Here is a 23,327-nt window from a genome sequence, read left to right as displayed (position 1 = left end):
GCTTTGAAAGAATTGAAATTGACATTGGCACGTGAATTAAGAATAAGGGAACTTGATTTGGAGCTCGTGAGGCTTGAGGCCATGAGTGTCTCAGCTGAAGAAGAAGAATGGGTAGCTCAAGAGGTGAGCTTTGCTGAGTTGGAGGTGGAGTCCAGCTCCGATGGTGGCAGCAAGATGGTAGTTTCCAGTGCTGAGAGAGAGGTACAAACACCCAGAGATGTGGCACCTTACTTGAGGGAGGGGTTTGACATACACCAGGGGGTTCAGGTTTATGAGGTAGCTCCAGTGGTGTGCAGCATCCCTGAAGTAGATTGGGGGACTGACACAGGGGACCATATTCCCAGTGGCGGTAGGGACACTCCACTGACTCTAGATGAGAGGTACACGGATAGGGGTTCCCCATGTTAGAAACCTTTGCGTGTGATTGAGGAGACCGCCCAGAAGAGTGTGGGTTGTGTGACAGAGACAGTGGGACACTGTCTTGCCCATCTCAGGAGAGTGGTGTGGGGTACTTCTGTGAGGCACTGGAGGGTGAGGCAAAGGGTAGCTTGATTAACAACTGTGGGGGGCTGTGTGATTCATTTGTTGGAGAGCATATTTTAAGTCCCTGTTTTCCAGAGCTATGCCAACACCCAGTGGAGTGCGAGTCCTCTGATTCCAGGGGGCTTGCGTTGGGGGCAGACCTCTTGGTGGATTTCAGAGTGTCTGAGGAGGCATTGGAGAGTGATCCCAAAAGGAGTGGTGCAGATATCTTCCAGACCTGTGAGGTAGAAGAGGTTCAGTGTAGCTTAGTTAGGTCCAAGTGTATTGGGAGGGATTTAGGGGCTCACGTCCTGTCTCAGTGGAGAAGGAGTGAGTGTGGGACTATGTGTGCCAAGGTGCCCGAAACCCAGTCTCAGGGCCTGGAGGGTTCCTTAAGGGTACACCAGGTTGGGGGCCTAGGCCGTGCTAGAAGGCCATTGGAGAGGGATCTCTTAGTGTCAGGAGAACCTGGAGCGTCTATAAACAGAGCTCCAGTGGTTCTGGTGTCTGGTAGTACTACTCCATTTGGGATGGTGCAGAAGTCCAGAGTGAGGGGTGAGAGGGGGATGTGTTCCCCAGTGAGAGAACCAGTGGGTCAGGGACCAGCCTGAAGGGCTGAGTCTCCCAGGAGTGACCATGGTGATACCTCTTTTGTCCCGGGGAATCTTCGCGCACTGTCAGGTGGACAGGGGTCGGGAGATCTGCGCCAGGCGGACAGTCACAAGACACATGAGTCATGTCTCACCCTCGGGGGATACTGTGTGAGTCCCCAGAAGTCCTGGAATGCCAGGCAGGTGGTCAACCGCAGGGTTTAGTCCCTGGGTTGGGAGACCAGGTTTGGGTTCTGCCTGACCTGGAGGGAAGACATCTGTAAACAGTGTCCTGACTGGTTTGGCTTCCAGAGGTACTAATCCAATGGGAAGGGTAGAGCACTCTGGAAGGGGGTGCAGAGGGAGGGAGTCCTCGCCTCTGACCCCGGTGCAACCTGAGGGTTTAGGCCCTAGGTTGGGAGACCAGTTGCTGGAGAGAGGTTCTGAACTGGTGGGAGAGTTGTGCTCTGAGGGTGACTTTCCTGGGAGGAGAGGGCAGGACCCCAGAAGGAGAGGTAGGACGAGGAGAGCCTCGCCCATGGCCTTTGGTCAGCCTGAGGGTACAGACCCAAGGCTGGCGGGCCAGTGTCAGGATGCCCTACCTGACTTGGCAAGAGGGAGAGTGGAGGAGAGGTGCCAGGCACCTGGGGCTACTGCCCCCCACTCTCTGACGCCACAGAGGATAGCGAGGCCTGACAGGCATGAGGCATGGCTTTCATCACTGACAGCTGTCAGTGGCCCCTGTGGCTGGTTGTCCTGGTGGACCGGGTTGACCCAGCAAGGGGGGCAGGAGTCACACCCTGGGGGTGGACTAGGCCACACCGCTGTGTTGGCCAGGTGGGTACTGTGTGAGTCCCCAGAAGTCCTGCTGTGCCAGGCAAGTGTTCAACTGCATGGTTTGGCCCCCGGGTTGGTAAGCCAGGTTCAGCTGTTGCCTGACCTGGAGAGAAGGACATCTGTAAGCAGTAAGGGTGGGCGTAGTGGGCGTAGTGGGGCTTTGCGAAGCTACGTGAAGTGGGTAAAAAACTACATCCACCCACGCACTTCGCGTAGCCCCACTACGTGCCACCCACCTCCCTCCCGCCCTCACTAAATGCTTAAATGACCTTAAAAAGGAATTATAAAACCACTTACCTTGTCCGCTGCATCCCCGGGGCTCCATCTCGTCATCGCGCCGCCGGCACCGCCGGCGCCGCCGTCTTAGATACTAATGCGCAGGGAGCCCTGGGGACGCAGAGGACAAGGTAAGTGGTTTTATAATTCCTTTTTAAGGTCATTTAAGCATTTAGTGAGGGCGGGAGGGAGGCGGGTGGCGGGCAACTTCGCTACGCCCACGAAGTGGGCGTACTGTTGCCTGCTTCGCCTACTTTGCAAAGGGCGAAGTAGGCAAAACTACGCCCACTTCGTGGGCGTAGCGAAGTAGCCCGCCCAGGCTTAGTAAGCAGTGTCCCTACCAGTTTATCTTCTAGGGGTACCACTCCAAGTGGGAGGGTGCAGAACTCTTGAAGGGGGTGCCGAGGGAGGGAGTCCTCGCCTCTGACCCCAGTTCACTAGGAGGGTTTAGACCCAAGGTTGGAGGGCCAGGTACGGGGTATCCCCCCTGACCTGGAATCCCAGTTGCAGGATAGAACCCCTGAACTGGTGGGCGAATGGTGCAGGACACCTGCCACAGGTGCCGTGACTATTCTAGAAGGGGGTACCATTAAAGGTGGGAGGGTACAGAGCTCCAAGGAAGAGGAGGACCGGGTATGGGAAAGCCCACCCCAGCCTTCTGTCCAGCCGCCAGATACAGGCCTTGGACTGGTGGGTCAGTGCTAGGATGTCAGTCCTGACCTGACAGGAGGGGGAGTGGACAAAGGATGCCAAGCACCTGGGGCTACTGTCCCCCCACCCTCTGACGCCACAGGGGTTTGAGAGCCCTGAGAGGCATAAGGCCTGGGTCTCATCCCTGACCACTGTCAATGGCCACTGTGGCTTGCTGTCTGTCTTTTGGGACACAACTGTGAGCAAGTCAAGTTTAGGTGCTGCCCAGGTGGTGCCCACAGGTGAGTAGAAGGGTTCCACATGGGTTGGCTTGGTGGACCCTTAGAGTATGGTTGGAGTGATCCAACTGGGTTCAAGAAGGCGTAAAACAGGGATAGTGCCCTGCTGTTTGGGCAAGTTTCCATGTTCTAGCGCCCTAAGCCGGGAATCCCATTGAGGTATCGTTTGGTCTACCCTGGCTTCAGGCTGGAAGGGGGTTGTGTTGGAAATGGCTCCAAACTTTTTGCTTCTTCCTCCTTTATTTTTTCTGACCTGTGGTTGTTGGCAATAGAACTCTGGGCACTTTACCACAGTTGATCAGTGCTAAAGTGCATATGTTCTCCGTGTAAATCGTTATTGTGAATGGTTATCTGTGATTGGCATATTTGTTTTACCAGGAAGTCCCTAGTAAAGTGCACTGAGTGTGCCAGGGCTGGTGATTTAAATGCTACTAGTGGGCCTGCAGCACTGATTGCGACACCCACATGAGTAGCCCTAAAATGGTGTCTCAGGCCTGCCACCACAGTGCCTGTGTGCAGTTGCTAACTGCCATGCTGACCTGTCCAGTGTCCACACTGGCCAGGCCTAACCCTTCCCTTTCTGTATACATTGGAGCCCCTATGGAAGGCCCAAGGTACCCCCTGGCCAGGGTGCAGTGTATGTGAAAGGTAGAGCATGTACTAGTGTGGGTGACATGCTGTGGTAGTGAATTACAGCCATTTTTGTTTTTCACTATTGAAAGGCTATCTTGCCCCTAGGCTGTAATGGGGAATGCTGTGTATAATGTTTGCCAGCATATATTCCCATAGGAGCAAGATAGAAATTAAAGATTGGTATCCCAGAACTCAGAATTTAATAACACATCTTTCAGGAAGGATGGTTTTTAAATCTTGTTTGAAAGCGGGACTTTTAGAAATTGGCTGCTTTCTTGTCTGACCTTTCTGTGTGCCTTTCGCTGTTTGTGAATTGACTGTCTGGTTTGTCAGTGACAGTGCTGGGGGATTCCAGGAGACAGAATGAGTCCGTCCAGTGGTGAATAGAGAGATCTGCATCTAGATGGGAGGCAGGAGTTGTACCAGGGACCTGAATGGGACTGTGCCTGCCCCCCACAGTGCTGGCTCCACCCCTTTGGCGTGTCTCATGTCTCTGCCCTGTAGTGTGAAAGGAAATAAGGAATCATGTCAACAAAGGGCTCAAGGGCTGTGCTTTCCCTCCACAATGCTGGCTCCACCTCCTGTGGGGCGTCTGATGTTTCTGCTCTGCACTGCGAAAGGAAAGGAGTCATGTAAACAGAGGGCTCCAGAACCGGTTTGGACTGGGCTCAGAGCTCCCCTGCACAAAGGGAACAAAGACTTTTTGGGGTATAAGTACAGGACCCCAGACCACTGAACTTTGGATCATCCTGGAATCAAGAAAAAACCTCTGCCAAGAAGAAAGCTGGAAGACAGAAGAGGAAGGACTGTCCGGCTGTGTGTTTGTGGGCTGCCCTGCAGTTGCTTTGCTGCCAAGGAGAGGGGAAGGACTATTCTTTGTGCTGTGTCCCATTGCTTGAAGAGATCTCCAAGGGCCTGAGTTGAGCTGTCTCCCTGTTAAGAAGTCCCAGGAACAAAAGGACTTCACCCCCAGATTCCCTGAACTCTACTGAGAGAGTTCTGTCCTTCCTAGAGTGCTCGGGCCAGTTGTGGTGCCTCTTGAAGTTGTACCCGTGATTGGGAAGCTGGAAAAGAAGATACTAAAGACTCTCTGCAAAGTTTCATGCATCGCTCGCTTGCGGAGCGCGTCCCCATCAGTGCAAGGAATTTCCCACTGCCACGAAGATCGAGATCATCGCAGCGCCTGTTGCCGCTGTAAGATCCAACACATCCTTCACTTGTGGAACGCATCGCTCCGGTGCGGGAAAGTACCATTGCTGCGAGTATCGTCGCAGAGCCTGTCATCACTGGGTGAGATCATCGCACCACCAGCTTGCGAACCGCATCACGTTGCTGCGAGATTCATCGCAGAGCCATCGCATCGAGGGACTGCGAGAGAAGAAGATCACCACTGCGCCGTGCATCGCCGCCGCACCTGAGATCCTCGCCGTCCCGAAGATCATCGCATTGTACCTTTTGCGAGACGGTTCCTATGAAACCTGCACACCGAAATCCATGCAAGGTATTGCCTCCCTCCCCATACAGACCGGATTCGTCACAACACGCCCGCTGCGTCTAGCGGAGTTGTCGCATTGCCTCCCAAGGGTCTCAGGAGGGACGTGTCGCTTGTTTTTCAACTCTGCAGCTTTTACTTGGAACTTTTGTCGCATCTAAAGGTTCTTTTGGCTAAAACGTGAGCAACTGTGGATTATTTTAACGCAACCTTAAGAACTCTTTTGAAACCATATTCTTGAACTGTGTATGTTGGATTTTTGTCGTTTTGGTCTTGTCTAGTTTAGATTAAATACTTCTATTTTTCTAAACTGTTATGGAGTCCATTTGTGGTGTTTTCACTATGTTACTGTGAGTGTTGGTACAAATACTTTACACATTGCCTTTGATAAGCCTGACTGCTCGTGCCAAGCTACCAAGGGGGTGAACAGGGGTTATCTAAAGAGTGTATCCTCCTTACCCTGACTAGAAACAAGGGTCCCTATTTGGACAGTGGTACCTACCTCTGCCCATAGATCTAATAACTACACTTTTGCATTTAGAACAATAACACAATCCATTTACACACTCCAATGTAAATAATGGTAATATGTTTTGCTTGTTGACAATCCTTTTCTGTGTGATAACTTTTATCCAAATGTCAGCAATTTATTTACTCATTCTGCACAGTTGTGACATATTTTTTATATTTTGTGCTTCAGTGCATTTTTCTTAAATATGAGTTACTGTACTTTGTTAACAGCAAAACATACTTTACTTTACAAATGTCATTATAGAAAAATGTGGTATTGCCAAACTATTAGGAAACATGCTGCCTTCTACATAATAACTGCAATTCTGTTATTTTAGTTCATACAGAAGCAACTATTGAAAAAATCCAAATAGAATTTCAGGCGGGACCACAAGCAGCTGACAAAATGGTGCATTTGGTTGATCTTGATGAGATTGAAGATGAGAATGATGAGACAGATGCTCCTCTTCACCAACATGCTCTTGGGAAACTAAAGAGAATCCTTGGTGGACAAAATCAAACATGGTCAGAGGTAGGTATGCTGAACCTTTCACAATAAATCAAGTATGCATGTTTCGCCATTTATATAAAGTATGAACCTACCTGGCTAGCAACAGAGACCAATGCACGGACACACCTTGGTGGGGAAAAAGGTGGGAGGGGATAGAGGGAGGAACTAGAGCTAGTGGATGCAAAGTTAAGTTAGCCTACCTGACGTAGTATTAATTGAGAGATGAGTGTCCAGTTGCTTCCTGATTTGTATGAGGCTTGTGCTACTCTGATGTTAAAGGGGATGTGCTTTTAGATTCTGGAGTATAGGCTGAGGCAGCTTGTTGTATGCTTCCTGCAGTGTTTACTCTCTAATTTGGTGATGTCTGTTCACCTTATTCATTGTTGACCTCAACATATTGTTAGTCTGAGGTGTGAAGTCCATCAGCTTTATGTTGGAGAGCCATGACCGGATGGGAGAATGTTTGGCATTGTTGGCAAACAGGAGGCATTTGATCTTCATGGGGCTTAGCATCAGGTAATTTGTTGGCATCCAGGTTTGGAGAGTTCGAGGCAGTCATGGGTGTTTCTCCCAATGGGCCTCATGGGAATCATGACAGATTTCCAGTGTTTGGTGCTGCGTTCTAAACAGTGAAGATTCCATTGGGGGAGACTAAAAACTACCTGAAACTAGGATAATATTCCTCATGATTCTGGCCATTGGTAGAACAGCATACTATACTGGGATACTATGCACATGGATATCCCAACCCTCATGAAGTCTCATTTGAGGAAAAGTTTGGCTGGGTTGATTTTGACAAAGGAATTAATAAAACTGAATATGAATATAAATACATGATTATAGATAGACTAAATTTGATTGAATGGATGTTAATTTGTGACCTTTGGATGAAACTATTTTTCTCTTTGAACTTTTATCACTGAAACAAATTGTCATTATTAGCGCTCATTTCCGGCTTATATAGAAAAGTTGTGGCATCCAAGGATTTCATTATTTAGGCATTGTGTTGCTGAGTTCCAGTGATTAGTCTACCAATGATTCACAATGGTTCCTGCTTTTCCCACACCAACACACTATGCAAAATTAACTTGCAATCATTTTAGATGTAAGTGGGTTCATCTTTTTCTTGAGAGAACTCTGGAACAATATAACAAGGGTAACCCACAAGCATCTAGCACAAGGTTTGTATTTATTCATGACTGACTCAAAGCAAATTATTATCACATGCAAAATATTCATGAAAGTTTTAGATTTTGACACAAACACCCAATTCTCACTGTGCTTCTTATATGTTTCTTTCTTACATTTTGTGAGAGATGCCTGAGGTTTGCAGAATATAAATACTTTGAAAATGTTCAAACCACTCATTGCAATTCCAGTTCCACCCGGGTCTACCAAATTGTATAAATTTGCTGCACAGCACTGTATTATCCTTGTACAGTATCATTCACAGACACAAATACACCCAGTATTTAACCTTCCATTTTCTTACATGTAAGGCTCCCCTATCATAGGCCCAGGTACCCCCATGAGCTGGGAACAGTGTATGTGAAAAGTAGGACTTGTACTGGTGTGTTTGTGTGACGTGCCATGATAGTAAAATACTGCCAATTTCGTTGTTCACTATTGAGAGACTATCTTTCCCAAAGGATAGAATGGGAAATAATTTGCTACATCTAACAAGCATAACTTCCTATTCGGACAAGATAGAAAAAATAAAGGTGAGGCTCTGTGAACTCAGAATTTTAAAACATGTTTAAGTAGAGATGTTTTTTGAATCATGTGTTTGAAAATGCCACTTTTAAAAATTAACACAATGAGAGACCTAGCTACAATTTTATATGCTGCTATCTACTTAGATAGACGGGGCCAATATTTAATTTCATTGGTCCTGGTTATTTATTCAACCATTGCTTCATCATATCAATATTTCATTTCTTCATATTGTAAAGATCTGAAATGGGAAGTACATTATTTGGTTCAGACATGTGCAATAAATGATAAACATAAAAAATTATGATAATGTACTATACATTTGACAAATGGTACAAAATTAGTACAACTGAAAACAATAACACACCAGTCAAGTTTCAAACATATATTAATCCCATTGGGTGAGGTTTATACAGTCCTAAGAAGGGATGATAAACATTGGGAACAAGCATAGATACAGCTGGGTTCAAAAATCAACACTACATCTCCCTCAAAGCTGTTTATATTCATGAATTGTCCATTCCTCAATGGTAGGGAAATTGCCAAAATGCTGATGCGTTTTGAGTCCCAGTGACACTCGTGGGGCTCTCTTCAGGGCTATTGACTTGATGTCATCTGGTCAATGTGGGCTCTTTGACTTCAAAACTGCCAAATTGTTTGTCTCCAATATTTTGGGGAAAGTGTGGGGAATTCCTTATCCTTTTTAATGGAAGCACTGTTTATCTTTCTTTGTTCGGGCATTGATCCCCCACTGTGGATTAATTTCTGCCTGATGAAATCAAAGAGCCTTGTTGACACAGGTCATCCGTCTTCCCAGATTGAATCCTGTCTAATTTCACACCGCAACGGACACAAAAAAAAGTAGGCACTTTCTTGTGTTACTATTCTGTGTGCCCCGCCTGTTTGTGAAATGACTGTCTGGTTTTAGAGTGAGAGGTGCTGGGAAACTTCATTTACTGTAGATAGCCACTGGGAGGGACGGGGAGTTGAGGTGTGCCTGGCCCTTTCCTGGATAACTCAGAGCTTATCTTAATGGGGCTTGGCTGTGTTTAGAGTGATGGGATGAGATTTCCGTGCACCTGAATAGGGCCTGTTTCACTTGCACAATGCTAGTACCACCTCCTGTGTTCATAATGCACCAGTGAGGACATAACTGGCTTGGATTGGGCTCAGAGACCCTTGCATAAAGAGAAGAAAGACGAAATGGAATATAAGTAGTAGACCTTAAAACCCAGAACTTTAGATTACTTCTGGGCTCAAGAGAAGCCTTTGCCAATGAGAAGAGCTGAAGAGCTGTGAGGAGGAGACTCACCCTTATATGTGGCCTGTGTGGGGTTGCCCTGCAGTTGCTGTTTCTGCCACAGAAAGGATAAAGACTAGAACGTTGCTGTGAAACTGGTTGAAGAAGATCTCCAAGTGTCTATGTGTCCTGCCCCCTGTTCTGAAGTCTCAGGGACTCAAAGACTTCCCCCCCAGCTCCCCTGAACTCTGCTGCTGAGAGTTCTGATCTGTATAGAGCAGCCTGTTCCAGGTCTGGGCCTCTGGAAGTTGTTGTTGCTGCTGTTTAGAGCTGGAAGAAAAGAAGAACTGAAGAAATCGATACATCGCTCTTCTTGCAGCTGTTTTTCTGACGCAGCACTGCCGTGTGAGAAGAATCTCAATGCTTCACCACGCCGCTGCTGAAGCCGATACAGTGCCTGTCACCGCTGCAAGAACCGGAGCATCAAGGGATTGCGGCTGAAGAAACTAACGCAGCATCTCTCGATGCCACTGCATCGATCACTGATGCATACTAAGGTACCACGCATCGTACATGTGTGGCAAGTTTTCCTAACCAATCTCCCGCAGGCCAGATTAGGCTTGGAGTCGATGCATCACTTCCCGCTAATGACCGAATTTGATGTATTACTTCTCCTGCTTGCAGCAGAACTGTTGCATTGTCTCCCCAAGGTCTCAGGAACTGACACAACTCTTTGCTTTCAACACTTACCATCTCTGTGGCTGATTGGCCTTGTGAATTTTGACACATCTACAGGTAGTTTGTGAGAAATCATGCATCCATAGTTTTCTTTGGACCCAGTTGCTTGAAACCTTTTTAAAATCATATTCTTGGTACATGTATTTTGGATTTTTGTTGTTTTGGACTTGTTGAATTTAGATAAATATACTTTATTTTTCTAAACTGGTGTGGTGTCTCTTTGTGGTGTTATCATTGCATTACTGTGTGTTTTGAGTACAAATACTTTACACATTGCCTTTGCTCATGCCAAGCTACCCAGGGTGTGAGCAAGGGTTATCTAAAGTGTGTTTCCCCCTTACCCTAACTAGAAGCCAATGCCTCTATTTGGACAAATGTACCATTCTCTGCCAACTAGAGAGCCCATTTCTAACATTGATGGTCAGCAGTGAGGATTTAAACTTGTATTTGTACTTGACCCACAGTGATTGGTGTACATCACAGGACTAGGACAGACCATTATGCAGCCACATACTATTTTTCCCTGTTTTCCTTTGGAAATTTAGTATTTGGTGGTTGGAACTCTGGTTAGTTATTACACATTTGGGGCCTTTTCAAAATGAAAATCAACTTTTGACACCTGTACATCTACATGATGAGGGAACTAACAGTATTTTGAAAGGAAAGGGGGCTACCTGTGAAGAGAAGATCCACAAGGCAGGATCTTGAGGCAGCCCTGCTTAGCTAGGAGGTACTAAGGGGCATATGTAAAAAAAACTAGCGTTAGCGGTAGGTAACAGCAGTTTTCCTAACAAGGGCTATCGCTGAAAACTATCGCCCTGTTAGTGATTTATTTACAATACGCCGATACATGGCGATAGTTTCAGGTAACTGCCATGAATACTGCCGGTAACACTAGCGTGAAGGCGATACAAATTCTGACGTTAGTGAATGAAAACTGATGAAAGGCCCATTAGTGGCAAAAAACTCATATTAGTCAGCCCAATGTGACTTGTTTTGCCCCTAGAGACAAACATAGCCTATTAGTCCACCGGCAATGAAAAATAGAAAATAAAACCACTGGAATGCAGAATGGAGCAGCCAGGGCCAAGATCAACCCCCCCCCCCCCACCAAGCTCCCCAACAGCCAGGATGACCAGCAACAGTCCCAGGGGGAAGAGGAAATTCAGGGCAACATCCATGAAAAGGGGCTGTGCAAAACCAGTGATTCATCACTTTTCATTGTGCACGCCTTGCAACACCATAGCATCCAAAACCTTGAAAGTGCAACCAGTCCCCAGGGCCCGGAGGCCTCGCTGGGCCTGCGTCTGGGACCCGGAGTGGGATTCGGAGGTGCTGTGGAGTCAATGAGCCGTGGTGATAGACATTGAGGCAACAGCGATTGGCCTTACCTGGTGGTGAAGCCTGCCAGGTTGTATAAAGACACGTTGCTGACCTGTGTGAGAAGACTGCCTTAGGCCCCTTGGAGTTGTGAACAGTATCGGTCTTCCTGTGCACCAATGTAGGGAGATCTGGCTTTGCATACTGCGATCCACCACTACATCAGGTGTACAGAGGAGATTACCAATGGTGGGAGGCACCTCTCTGCATCACAGGACGGATGATGTTCTGCTGGCCAGACACTGTGGAGGGTGAAGCCCCAGAGCTGCGCCGTACTTGTGTGGTGGGAGCACTGCAACTTCCGGCCTAAGTGGGCCCTGTTGCATCACCTCCATCGGGAGAATCCCCAGCAGATTTGGCAGCGATGGCTGAACCCAGGCTTGTGAAATCCCACCTGGCTGAGGTTCCTGCTGGCTGAGTCACAGATTTAGAGAGAGTGCAGCGGATTGGGCCACGGTGTCGATGTCCAGGTGAGGAAAAGGTAGCAGAGGAGGTCCAGGGGTCGGGTTGCCCAGGCATAGCACCTTTTGGTGATGCACCCCCAGCGGCAGCTCATCCGCTATGGCAGAAAAGTGTCACCCTACTGCTTCCCAGCAGTGCAAGAAGAAGAAAAGAATAACATGATGACAACTTTCTGATGTTCTCATGCTATGTTTCCTTTGCGGGTGGGAACGTAGGTGGGGCTGCTCTGCTCACAGAGCAGGGCAGGGCTGGAGTTGTATGTCCTGTGAGAAGTTAGCCTGGCATATGATGTCCACTAATCTAGTGGGCACTTTGCACCAGTCTAAACAACCCTTATTGATGGTGGTTGTAAAGTCAACCTTATAGACAAGCTATCCTAGTGGTAGCATGGACTAGCAGTCATAGGCTAAGACTTCAGAGAGCATGTGAAGCAAGCTGTTTTACCAATTATAATCCCTTGAGTACCAAATGAAAGGACACCATACAAGGTATACATCAAATATATATGCATTTATTTCTAACACAACCCCTCTGCATTTTTTATGAGGTCAGAGATCGAAGTACATCACTAGTTACACAATTACCATACGATAAGTTGCACAAATACAGTTATGCCCTAGGGGCCTCACAAACCATACACTAAGTAAGTGGTATAAGAACCACAACAGAAATAGTGAGTAGGGCTAGGGCCTAGGGAATCGCCTGGCTACACTAAACAACCATGGGTTAGAAGTAGGAGGCCCACGGGAGACGTGTGCAGTGTCTAAACACAGTCACGAGTTACCATTGACTTATAATGGAGAACAAAGAATTTACAAAGTTACTGTTTAAGGGCACTTCCGGATGGACTACGACAAAACCCCTTTAGACTAGGACACTTAGGGAGTCAAGACTCATGGGAGCACCGGAGTACTCATGTTACCTCATCCAAGGAAGCCTGTTGCATAGGTGCCTTTTGGTGTTGGGTTTTGTCGATGCTTTCAATGGAGATCTGCAAAGAAGTGCTGCAGGCGGCCAGAGGAAGAGTGTCCGAGTGGAATCAAGAGTGGATCAAAGATGTGAAGAATCTGAAAGCAGAGGGGACAGAGTCTGGGTCACTAGCCAGTGACCAGGAAGGAACCAGGAAGGAACCAGGCGAGGTCGCGATGATCTCAGGTGAAGAGGTGAAGCTTGTCTTTGCAGCCACAAGGACCAGGAAGCATTGACGACAACCAGAAGCTGGATTTGTGCTGTCCCACTAAAGATCTAGTTGACTGCAGTGTCAGTATCCAGACTGGACCCAAAAAGCCTTGGCTAACGCAATCCATTCAGGAAGTGAAGATGGGCTTCGTGTCACACAAGCAAGGTCTCAAAAGCTTCTCCTTTGCACAGAAGCTGGAGCAAGCCTGAAGCAACCAGGAAAGCAGTTTGGTTTCAAAGGTTTGTCTTCAGGAGGCATACTAGCCAACGGGCTATTAAACTGGGAAGATGCATCGAGTTGAAATGCCAGAGCGGGCCCCACACGGCACTCGTGGAGTGTGGAGGGCTGAGCTTCAGTGCAAATCGAGCTCGGGTCTGGGGCTTCTCGTACCCAAATGCACAACTTCGAATTACCTCAGGAGTCGATTCAGTTAACAAAATGCAGGATGTCCAGGGTGTCCGGTCCCACGTCTCTCATGTGCTCCACGGGTCTCAGCTTTGCTGTGGATGTGGGTCGGAGTGAGAAAAGTCTGGAAGTCCAGTTCCTGTGTCGCTGAATTTGGGTTCCGGCGGGAGCATCGACAAAGCAGACCGGCAAGTTACTGATGGTGCCTGTTTGCACAGGGTGGTCACTCCTTGACCGCAAGGAGAATGTCTTCAGTCTTCTAGTCGAAATAGAACGTTGAAGGTCCAAGAGTTCTGTATCAAAGTTTCGTTCCAGGATAATCTAAAGTCCTGGGGACACAGCTCCTTTACTTATACTAAGGAAAGGGGCTGGATTACCTGCTAGGTCCCTCCTATGGGTGGACCTGAGAAGGGGGTGGTTATACCCTATTCCCTTTGTCCAGTTTTGCGTCAGAGCGGGCTGGAGTGCCCCAGCAACTGGTTTGAACCGGGCTATGAATGGAGCGCCTTGTGTGCCCCAGGCAGTGTCTCAAAAAGCATCTGCTGATGCAGCCCTCCCTGTCCCAATACATATCTGCCTGTCTGGGGAGGTGCTGGCACCTCCCTGGACAGGAAACATATTGTCCAGGCCTCCCCTGCTGGAGTTTCTTCCAGCAGCAGGTCAGACTTGTGTCTGTGGCAGCAGCATCCATTTTGTGATGCTGGGGCTCTGTTGAACTTTAACCGAGTAAAGCAGTAACATACATGTCTTTTCCATCTAGAAGGGTGGAATGCTACCCCCGCCACCAGAATTGGCAGTTTTGATAAAGCCAAACCAAAGTTAGCATTAACCGCGAGGATTATAATGCACTTAAGAGTATATGGTATGGCTATATCTTAGAACAGCTATAAGGAGATGGTTTCGAAAGCTGCAGAGGGGTTCAGCTCATGCTGGGGCACCCTCTCACATAAAACCAAGCACTCTGCCTCCAGGATTGTCAAGGCCTACCATGGGAGTGACTTATAGGTGCATATGTGTCTATATATATGGGTAGATATAGCTATACTATATCTAAGTAAGGCATGATTACACCACCTTACCCAAGCTGAGTAATCAGCCTGTGGTGTCAGTTTGGATGGCCAGCCAGGGGTGGCATAATACGTGCTGCAGCCCCTGGTAGGCCTTGGATGCACCTATGCCCTGGGTACCCATAGTACACTTATACAGGGGCTCACAAAGGTGACCCAATACCCAATCAGGTATGTACCTAAAGTACATGGTATCAATTTAGAGAGAACAGCTGGGCTGTGGGTCTGATTAGCAGGCCCACAGCCACACTAAAGTCGAAAAACTAGAAAATCACAGCAAAAAGTGGGGGTAACCATAGGAAGCAGACCCTACTCTCCTACACAACCCCCCCACCCCAACGTAGGGACATTAAACTTACCTTGACCAGTTGAGTCTTCATGTTCTAAGTGGAAATATCTGGAGAGTTCATCTGCATTGGCATTGGCAGTTCCAGGTCTATGTTCCACTGTAAAGTCCATCCCCTGTAGGGAAATGGACCACCTAAGCAGTTTGGGATTTTCACCCTTCATCTGATTTTGCCACAAGAGGGGCTTATGGTCTTTCTGAATTTTGAAGTGAGTACCAAACAAGTGTGGCCTCAGCTTCTTCAGGGCCCAAACCACAGCAAAGGCTTCCCTCTCAATAGCTGACCAACGTTTCTTTCTAGGGGTCAGCCTTCTGCGAATAAAAGCTATTGGCTGGTCTTGACCATCTTTATTCAGTTGTGAAAGAACAGCATCCACACCCAATTCAGAAGCATCTGTTTGAACAATGAATTCTTTGGAGTAGTCTGGACTTTGCAGAATAGGTGCAGTGCACATGGCCTGCATCAGGTCATAAAATGCCTTTTGACACCTTACTGTCCACTGATCTTTCTTTGGCATTTTCTTTGAAGTTAAGTCATTGAGAGATGTCACAATGGACCCATAACTTTTACTTCCTGTAGTACCCAGTCAGGCCCAAGAAAGCTCTGACCTGTGTCTGGGTGGCGGGAGCAGTCCAGTCCTTTATGGTCTGGATCTTGCTCCCCAATGGTTGAACCTGACCTCCACCTACCAGGTGGCTCAGGTATATAACCTTGCTCTGTCCTCTCTGGCACTTGGTAGCCTTGATAGTTAGGCCTGCCTTTTGCAGGGCCTCCAAAACATTCTTCAGGTGGATCAGGTGATCTTCCCAAGTGGCGCTAAAGACAGCAATATCATCAAGATAAGCTGCACAGTAGTCATCCAGACCTGAGAGGACTTGGCTCACCAATCTTTGGAATGTGGCAGGTGCATTCTTCAGACCAAAGGGCATGACCACAAATTGATAATGACCTCCTGGGGTTGAAAATGCTGTTTTGGCTTTTGCCTCATCAGCTAGTCTGGGCGGCCAGTAGCCAGCTGTCAAGTCAAATGTACTCAAAAACTTAGCTGAAGCCAATCTGTCAATGAGGTCATCTGCTCTTGGTATTGGGTGGGCATCTGTCCTAGTGACAGCATTGAGGGCTCTGTAATCCACGCAAAACCTCATCTCTCTCTTATCATCTTGGGTGTGAGGTTTAGGCACTAGGACTACAGGATTGGCCCAAGGGCTCTCTGAGAGCTAAATGACTCCCAACTCCAACATCTTATGGACCTCTGTTATGATACAGTCCCTGACATGATCAGGTTACCTGTAAATCTTACTTTTAACAGGCAGACTGTCCCCAGTGTCCACTTAATGAGTGCACCAGGTAGTCTAACTTGGAGTCAGAGAAAACATATGTCTGTAGGACTGTAGAACTTGTCTGCAGTCCTGTTGCTGTTGGTCAGTGAGGCTGCCTGCCAAGGCTACACCATCAACTGAACCATCATCGGGGTTCTGAGAAAGCAGGTCTGGGAGAGGGTCACTCTCCTCCTCCTGTCCCTCATCTGTAGCCATGAGCAAGCCCATATCTGCCCTGTCAGCATATGGTTTCAATCTGTTGACATGAAGAACCCTGTGGGGGCTCCTAGGAGTTCCAAGATCAACCAATTAGGTTACTTTTCCCTTCTGTTCAACAATAGTGTGGGGTCCAGACCATTTGTCTTGGAGGGCTGCTGGGGCCACTGGCTCCAACACCCACACTTTCTTCCCTGGCTGGTAAACAGTCAGCACAGCCTTTTGGTCATGCCAGGCTTTTTGGAGTTCCTGGCTAGCCTCAAGGTTTTTGGATGCATTTTTCATATACTCTGCCATCCTGGAGCAGAGACCAAGTACATAATCCACAATGTCTTGTTTTGGAGCTTTGAGAGGTAACTCCAATCCTTCCCTCACCAGACACAGGGGTCCTCTTACCGGGTACCCAAACAGAAGTTCAAAAGGGCTGTAGCCAACCCCCTTCTGTGGGACATCTCTGTAAGCAAACAAAAGGCAGGGCAGCAGGATGTCCCATCTTCACTTAAGCTTTTCAGGTAGACCCTTAATCATGCCCTTTAAGGTCTTGTTGAATCTCTCCACCAGACCATTGCATTGTAGATGATAGGGTGTGGTGAACTTGTAGTTCACTCCACACTCCTTCCACATAGCAGTCAAATATCCAGACATAAAGTTTGCACCTCTGTCTGAGACAACCTTTTTGGAAAACCCACTCTTGAGAAAACTCCCAGGAGGGCTCTTGCCACAACATGTACTGTTGTGGTCCTTAGGGGAATAGCTTCTGGGTATCTGGTGGCATGATCCACTACCACCAGAATAAACCTGCGCCCAGAGGCTGTTTGGGGATCCATTGGTTCAACAATGTCAATCCCTTCTCTTTCAAAGGGAATCCCCACCACAGGTAGTGGTATTAGGGGGCCTTTGTGGTGCCACCTGATTTGCCACTGGCTTGGCAGGTGACACAGGAGCGACAAAACTCCTTGGTGTCTTCTGACATGTGGGGCCGGTGAAAGTGAGGGACAGGCCTGTCCCAAGTCTTGTTCTGGCCAAGATGTCCTGCAAGGGGAATATCATGGGCTAATGTAAGAAGGAAACCCCTGAATGCCAAAGGTATGACCAACCTCCTGGAAGCACCAGTCTTGGGGTCTCTAGCCTCTGAATACAGGCGCCCTTCATGCCAATAGACTCTATGGGTTCCATTAGCATTCCCAGCAGCCTCAGCAGCAGCTTACTGTCTGAGGGGTTCAAGAGAAGGGCAATCGAACTGAGCCTGCCTCAGATCTGCCCTTGAAGGCCCCCTGTCCCAAGAAACTCAACCTGATCAGGCTAAAGCTCTTCTAGGACAGTTCCTTCTTGGGTCTCACAATCAGCTTCCTTGGAAGGCTGATCATCATTTTGAGGCAGTGGAAAAGGCACTGCCTTAACCCTACTGCTTCTCCTCCTGGTAGGGAACTGGTCCATTATTTCAGGATCCAGGGCCTGTTCAGTGTTGCAATTTTTGACCTGTGACTTGGTCACAGCAAGGACATGTGCAGATATACCTAACATCCCTGCATGAGTCCTATACTCCACTTCAGACCAGACTGAAGATTCTAGGTCATTGCCTAGTAAACATTCTACAGGGAGGTCTGAACTAACAACAACTCTTTTGAGGCCAGTTACCCCTACCCAGGAGAAATTAACAATTGCCATACTAAATGTAAATTAAATGTGAATTGATACTTGTATAGCGCACTACTCACCCGCAAGGGTCTCAAGGCGCTTGTACGAATACCGCTGTGGAACCCATTCTGGCTTTCCCTGTGAGGCGTCCACTCCTGGGCACCCCCAAGGTGGAGGCCAGGCATCCTTAGTGTTGTGGGGGCCGTTGTAGAGATTAAGCAAGCTATTGCCCAGAGTTGCAGAGTGGGACTCCATGATTGGAATAGGCACAGAGGCGAGAATTATCAGGTCTGTGGAATTTTGAGCCCAAGACCCGCCGAGGCAGGGAATTTAACCCTGGTCCCGGGCTAGACCTCTGCATCAGGGTCTGCCGCTCTAATCATTGAGCCACACTTCTCCACATACTATGGGTGGTAGTGGCATTGCTTGCATTGGTCACTAGGTAATTGTCAACTAGTATAATCTGTCCAGGTTCCACAAAGCATGTGTCCCTGTAGGCCTGAGCCACTTTGTTATTAATTAAAGGAGTCTGTATGTACTTGCCCAAGTTACTGGGGCTCACAGTAGAGGACATAGCCATGTCCACATCAATGTATGTATGTGTCTTGTAAAGCGCACTGCTGCCCTGAGGCGTCGTGGCGCTGTACACCGCTGGGGAACCCGTCCTGGCTATCCCTGTGAGATGGTCCCTACTGGGTATCTCCAAGGTGAAACCAGGCATCCCCGGCGAATGTGGGGGGCCGTTGTAGAGATGAGGCAAGCTAATGCCCAGAGTTGCTGAGTGTGATCCCTGGTTAGAGTAGGCACCGAGGCGAGACCCTGCCGCGTCGGGAATTGAACCCTGGTCCCGGGCCGTTCTCTGCTTCCGGGTCTGCCGCCTCTAACCAGTGAGCCACACCACTCCACATCACAGACAAGAACAGCTTGAGTTGGTATTCTGACTAGGCCAGAATCCACCTCAGTTCCCAGGGTTAACCCTACTGAAGCCTTTGGTTGAGAACCACCACTATTAGCGGCACTAGGGGGGGAACAGTTGCCTTAGGGGCAATGGTGATTGGAGCTGCCTCCTTTTTGGTGCAATCACTGGTCCAGTGAGTATTAACATTACAAATGATGCACCATGGATTCTTTGGATCTTCTTTATTTTTGGATTTCCTAGAACCCCCTTCACATTAGAAGCTTTTTGGGGACCTGGTGAAGACTTCTTGTCTTTTGCTTTCTCCCCACCCTTTTGGTCTTGCTTCTTCTGATCACCACCTTGGTTCTGTACCTTCTGCTTCACCCTGGTGATGGCACATTTGTCTGCCTTCTTGCCCAATTTTTGGGGAGAAGTCAGATCAGAGTCAATCAGGTGTTGATGCAATAACTGGCTCTGACAATTATTAAGAATCTGTTCTCTCATAATCAAATTATACAATCCTGTATAGTCATTGACCTTACTGCCCAGTAACCAGCCTTCTAGAGCCTTAGTAGTACAATCTACAAAGTCAGTCCAGTCCTGAGTCTGTGTCTTTTGGGTGTCTCTAAACAGCAACCTATACTGCTCAGTGGTAAAGCCAAACCCATCTATCAGAGCACTCTTCAGGACATAGTAGTTGTCAGCATCCTGTTCATTAAGTGTCAGGAGCTTGTCTCTTCCTTTATCTGAAAAGGAGAGCCATAAGATTGCTGCCCACTGACTCTGGGGTACCTGCTGTACTCTGCAGGCCCTCTCCAAAGCAGTTATCCACTTGTGGATGTCATCCCCACTCTTGTAGGGAGGGACAATCTTACTTAGGTTTTTCTGGTCATAAGAACTTTCTCTATCTCTAGGTACTGTGCTGCCACCAATGGGCTCTAGCCCACACAGTTTCCTCTCTCTCTCAAGAGCCAGGGTCTCTTTTTCAAGATCAAATTCTTGCCTCTTGATTCTAAGCTTGGATTCCCTCATCCTAGCCTTATGCTCTCTTCTCTGGGGTGAAGACATTCCTGCCAGAGCTGAGGCATGGGACCCTACTGAGTCATCAGAGTGGTTGGACCCGCTGGAGAGTGAGCTTCCTCTTCTGTGTTCAGGGTTAGGCCTACTTAGGGGTCTGGATTGGATTCTTCCTCCTCCAGTCCCAAATAGTCCTAGGTTATCCTGGTTCAGTCCCTGACTTCTATCTTTTTAGCATCCACATCATCATCAGAATCCCATTGGTTCTCACCAGTGGGATCTTCTGTTGAGGGATGTCCCCCTCTGTACTACCTGTTTTATCTGGGGAAGATGCCTTTTCTACATCATACTCCACTCAAATACCTACCAGGTGGTTAAAGGTTGGAATCTGTCCTTGTCTCAGCTTTCTAACTGTACACAGACTTATCAGCTCATGAAAAGTGAGTGTGTCATATTTAGAAGGGATCCTGGGAAGGTCCACTTCTTGCAGAGGCATACTAGACCCTGCTTCCAAGGACATTTTTTAGTAAGGGGTGGTGTGTGTACCTACCTACACTAAATGTTTTCTACTAGAACCTCTCTAGGAGCTGTAGTCAGGGTGTGCTAAGCCCTTCGACCTACAACTGCTAAGTTCAGTAGAACTTAAAGTATTATAAGAACTTGACTTATATGTACCTACAGGTACCTTAATGTGATCTTTCAAATGATATCTTAAGATTATATGGTAAAACAACAACAAGCTCTTATCCCATCCGCTGCACGCCAATGTATGAAGTTAGCCTGGCATATGATGTCCACTATTCTAGTGGGCACCTTGCACCAGTCTAAACGACCCTTATTGATGGTGGTTGTAAAGTCAACCTTATAGACAAGCTATCCTAGTGGTAGCATGGACCAGCAGTCATAGGCTAAGACTTCAAAGAGCTTTTGAAGCAAGCTGTTTTACCAATTATAATCCCTTGAGTACCAAATGAAAGGACACCAAACAAGGTATATATCAAATATATATGTATTTATTTCTAACACAACCCCTCTGCACTCTTTATGAGGTCAGAGATTGAAGTTACTCAATTAGCATACGATAAGTTGCACAAATACAGTTATGCACTAGGGGCCTCACAAACCATATACTAAGTAAGTGGTATAAGAACCACAACAGAAACAGTGAGTAGGTCTAGGGCCTAGGGATTCGCTGGGGTTACAATAAGCAACCAAAGGTTAGGAAGTAGGAGGCCCACGGGAGACACGTGCACTGTCTAAACACATTCGCGAGTTACCATTGACTTGTAATGAAGAACGAAGAAGTTACAAAGTTACTGTTTAAGGGCACTTCCGAATGGACTACAACAAAACCCCTTTAGACTAGGACAATTCGAGAGTCAAGACCCACGGGAGCACCGGAGCACTCGTGTTACCTCACCCCGGGAAGCCGGGTGCATAGTTGCCTTTTGATGTCGGGTTTTATCGATGCTTTCTATAGAGATCTGCAAAGAAGTGCTGCAGGTGGCCAGAGGAAGAGTGTCCAGGTGGATCCAAGGGTGGATCGAAGATGTGAAGAACCTGAAAGCAGAGGGGACAGAGTCTGGGTCACTAGACAGTGACCAGGAAGGAACCAGAAGATGTCGCAATGATCTCAGGTGAAGAGGTAAAGCTTGTCTCTGCAGCCACGAGGACCAGGAGGCGTCGACGACAACTAGGAGCTGGATTCAAACTGTCCCACAAAGGATCTAGTTGACTGCGGTATCGGTATCCAGACTGGACCCAACAAGCCTTGGCAAAAGCAATCCATGCAGGAAGTGAAGATGGGCTTCGGGACACACCAGCAAGGTCTAAAGAGCTTCTCCTTTGCAGGGAAGCTGGAGCAAACCTGGAGCAACCAGGAAAACAGTTCGATTTTAAAGGTTTGTCTTCAGGAGGCATACTAGTCAATGGGCTAGCAAGTGGGAAGATGCATCAAGCTGAAATGCCAGAGCGGGCCCCACGCAGCACTCTTGGAGTGTGGAGGGCTAAGCTTCAAAGCAAATGGTGCTCATGTCTGGGGCTTCTTGTACCCCAATACACATTTTCGAGTTACCTTCGGAGTCGATACAGTTAGCAAAATGCAGGATGTCATGGGTGTCCGGTCCCACTTCTCTTGTGTCCGCCACGGATCTCAGCTTTGCTGTGGATATGGGTCGGAGTCAGAGAAGTCTGGAAGGCCCGTTTCTGTGTCACTGAGTCTTCAGGTTCCAGCAGGAGTATTGACAAAGCAGACCGGCAAGTTACCGATGGTGCCTGTTTGCTCATGGTGGTCACTCCTTGACCACAAGGGAGATATTTTCAGTATTCTTGTCGATATAGAACATCGAAGGTCCAAGAGTTCTGTATCAAAGTTTCCTTCCAGGATAATCTAAAGTCCTGGGGAAACAGCTCCTATACTTATACTAAAAAAAGTGTCTGGATTACCTGCTAGGTCCCTCCTATTGGTGGACCTGGGAAGGGGGTGCTAACACCCCATTCCCTTTGTCCAGTTTCGCGCCAGAGTGGGGCTGGAGTGCCCCAGCAACTGATTAGAACCGGGCTATGCATGGAGCACCTTGTGTGCCCCAGGCAGTGTCTCAAAAAGCATCTGCTGATGCAGCCCTCCCTGTCCCAATACACATCTGCCTGTCTGGGGAGGTGCTGGCACCTCCCCGGACAGGAAACCTATTGTCCAGGCCTTCCCTGCTGGAGTTTCTTCCAGCAGCAGGAGGTCAGACTTGTGTCTGTGGCAGCAGCATCCATTTTGTGATGCTGGGGCTCTGTTCAACTTTACCCGGGTAAAGCAGTAACATACATGTCTTTTCCATCTAGAAGGGTGGAATGCTACCCCCGCCACCAGAATTGGCGGGGGGTAGTATTCCAAAGTATTTGACACCTTATATGACATGTTTTGATAAAGCCAAACTAAAGTTAGCATTAGCCGCGAGGATTATAATGCACTTAAGAGTATATGGTATGGCTATATCATAGAACAGCTATAAGGAGATTGTTTCGAAAGCTGCAGAGGGGTTCAGCTCATGCTAGGGCACCCTCTCACATAAAACTAAGCACTCTGCCTCCAGGATTGTCAAGGCCTACCATAGGAGTGGCTTATAGGTGCATATGTGTCTATATATATGGGTAGATATAGCTATACTATATCTAAGTAAGGGATGATTACACCACCTTACCCAAGCTGAGTGATCAGCCTGTGGTGTCAGTTTGGATTGCCAGCCATGGGGTGGAATAATACATGCTGCAGCCCCTGGTAGGCTTGGATGCACCTATGCCCTTGGTACCTATGGTACACTTATACAGGGGCTCACAAAGGTGACCCAATACGTAATCAGGTATGTACCTAAAGTACATGGTATCAATTTAGAGAGAGAACAGCTGTGCTGTGGGTC

General features: G+C 47.9%; 1 protein-coding gene across 1 annotated transcript in view; it reads left to right on the top strand.

The window, feature by feature from the left end:
• LOC147747587 (vitellogenin-1-like) overlaps nucleotides 1–23,327 on the top strand; it is a 1,134,322-nt gene that overhangs the window by 673,378 nt on the left and 437,617 nt on the right. The window contains exon 22 of the mRNA XM_086925703.1: nucleotides 6,128–6,321. Within this exon, the coding sequence (XP_086781829.1) occupies nucleotides 6,128–6,321 (194 nt within the window). The remainder of the gene's footprint in view (nucleotides 1–6,127; nucleotides 6,322–23,327) is intronic.

Source organism: Lissotriton vulgaris, chromosome 1_1 (genome assembly GCF_964263255.1).
Source record: "Lissotriton vulgaris chromosome 1_1, aLisVul1.2, whole genome shotgun sequence".
Taxonomy (NCBI): Eukaryota; Metazoa; Chordata; class Amphibia; order Caudata; family Salamandridae; genus Lissotriton; species Lissotriton vulgaris.
Note: the sequence above shows the minus strand (reverse complement) of the source record. Positions and strands in the feature narration are given on the sequence as shown.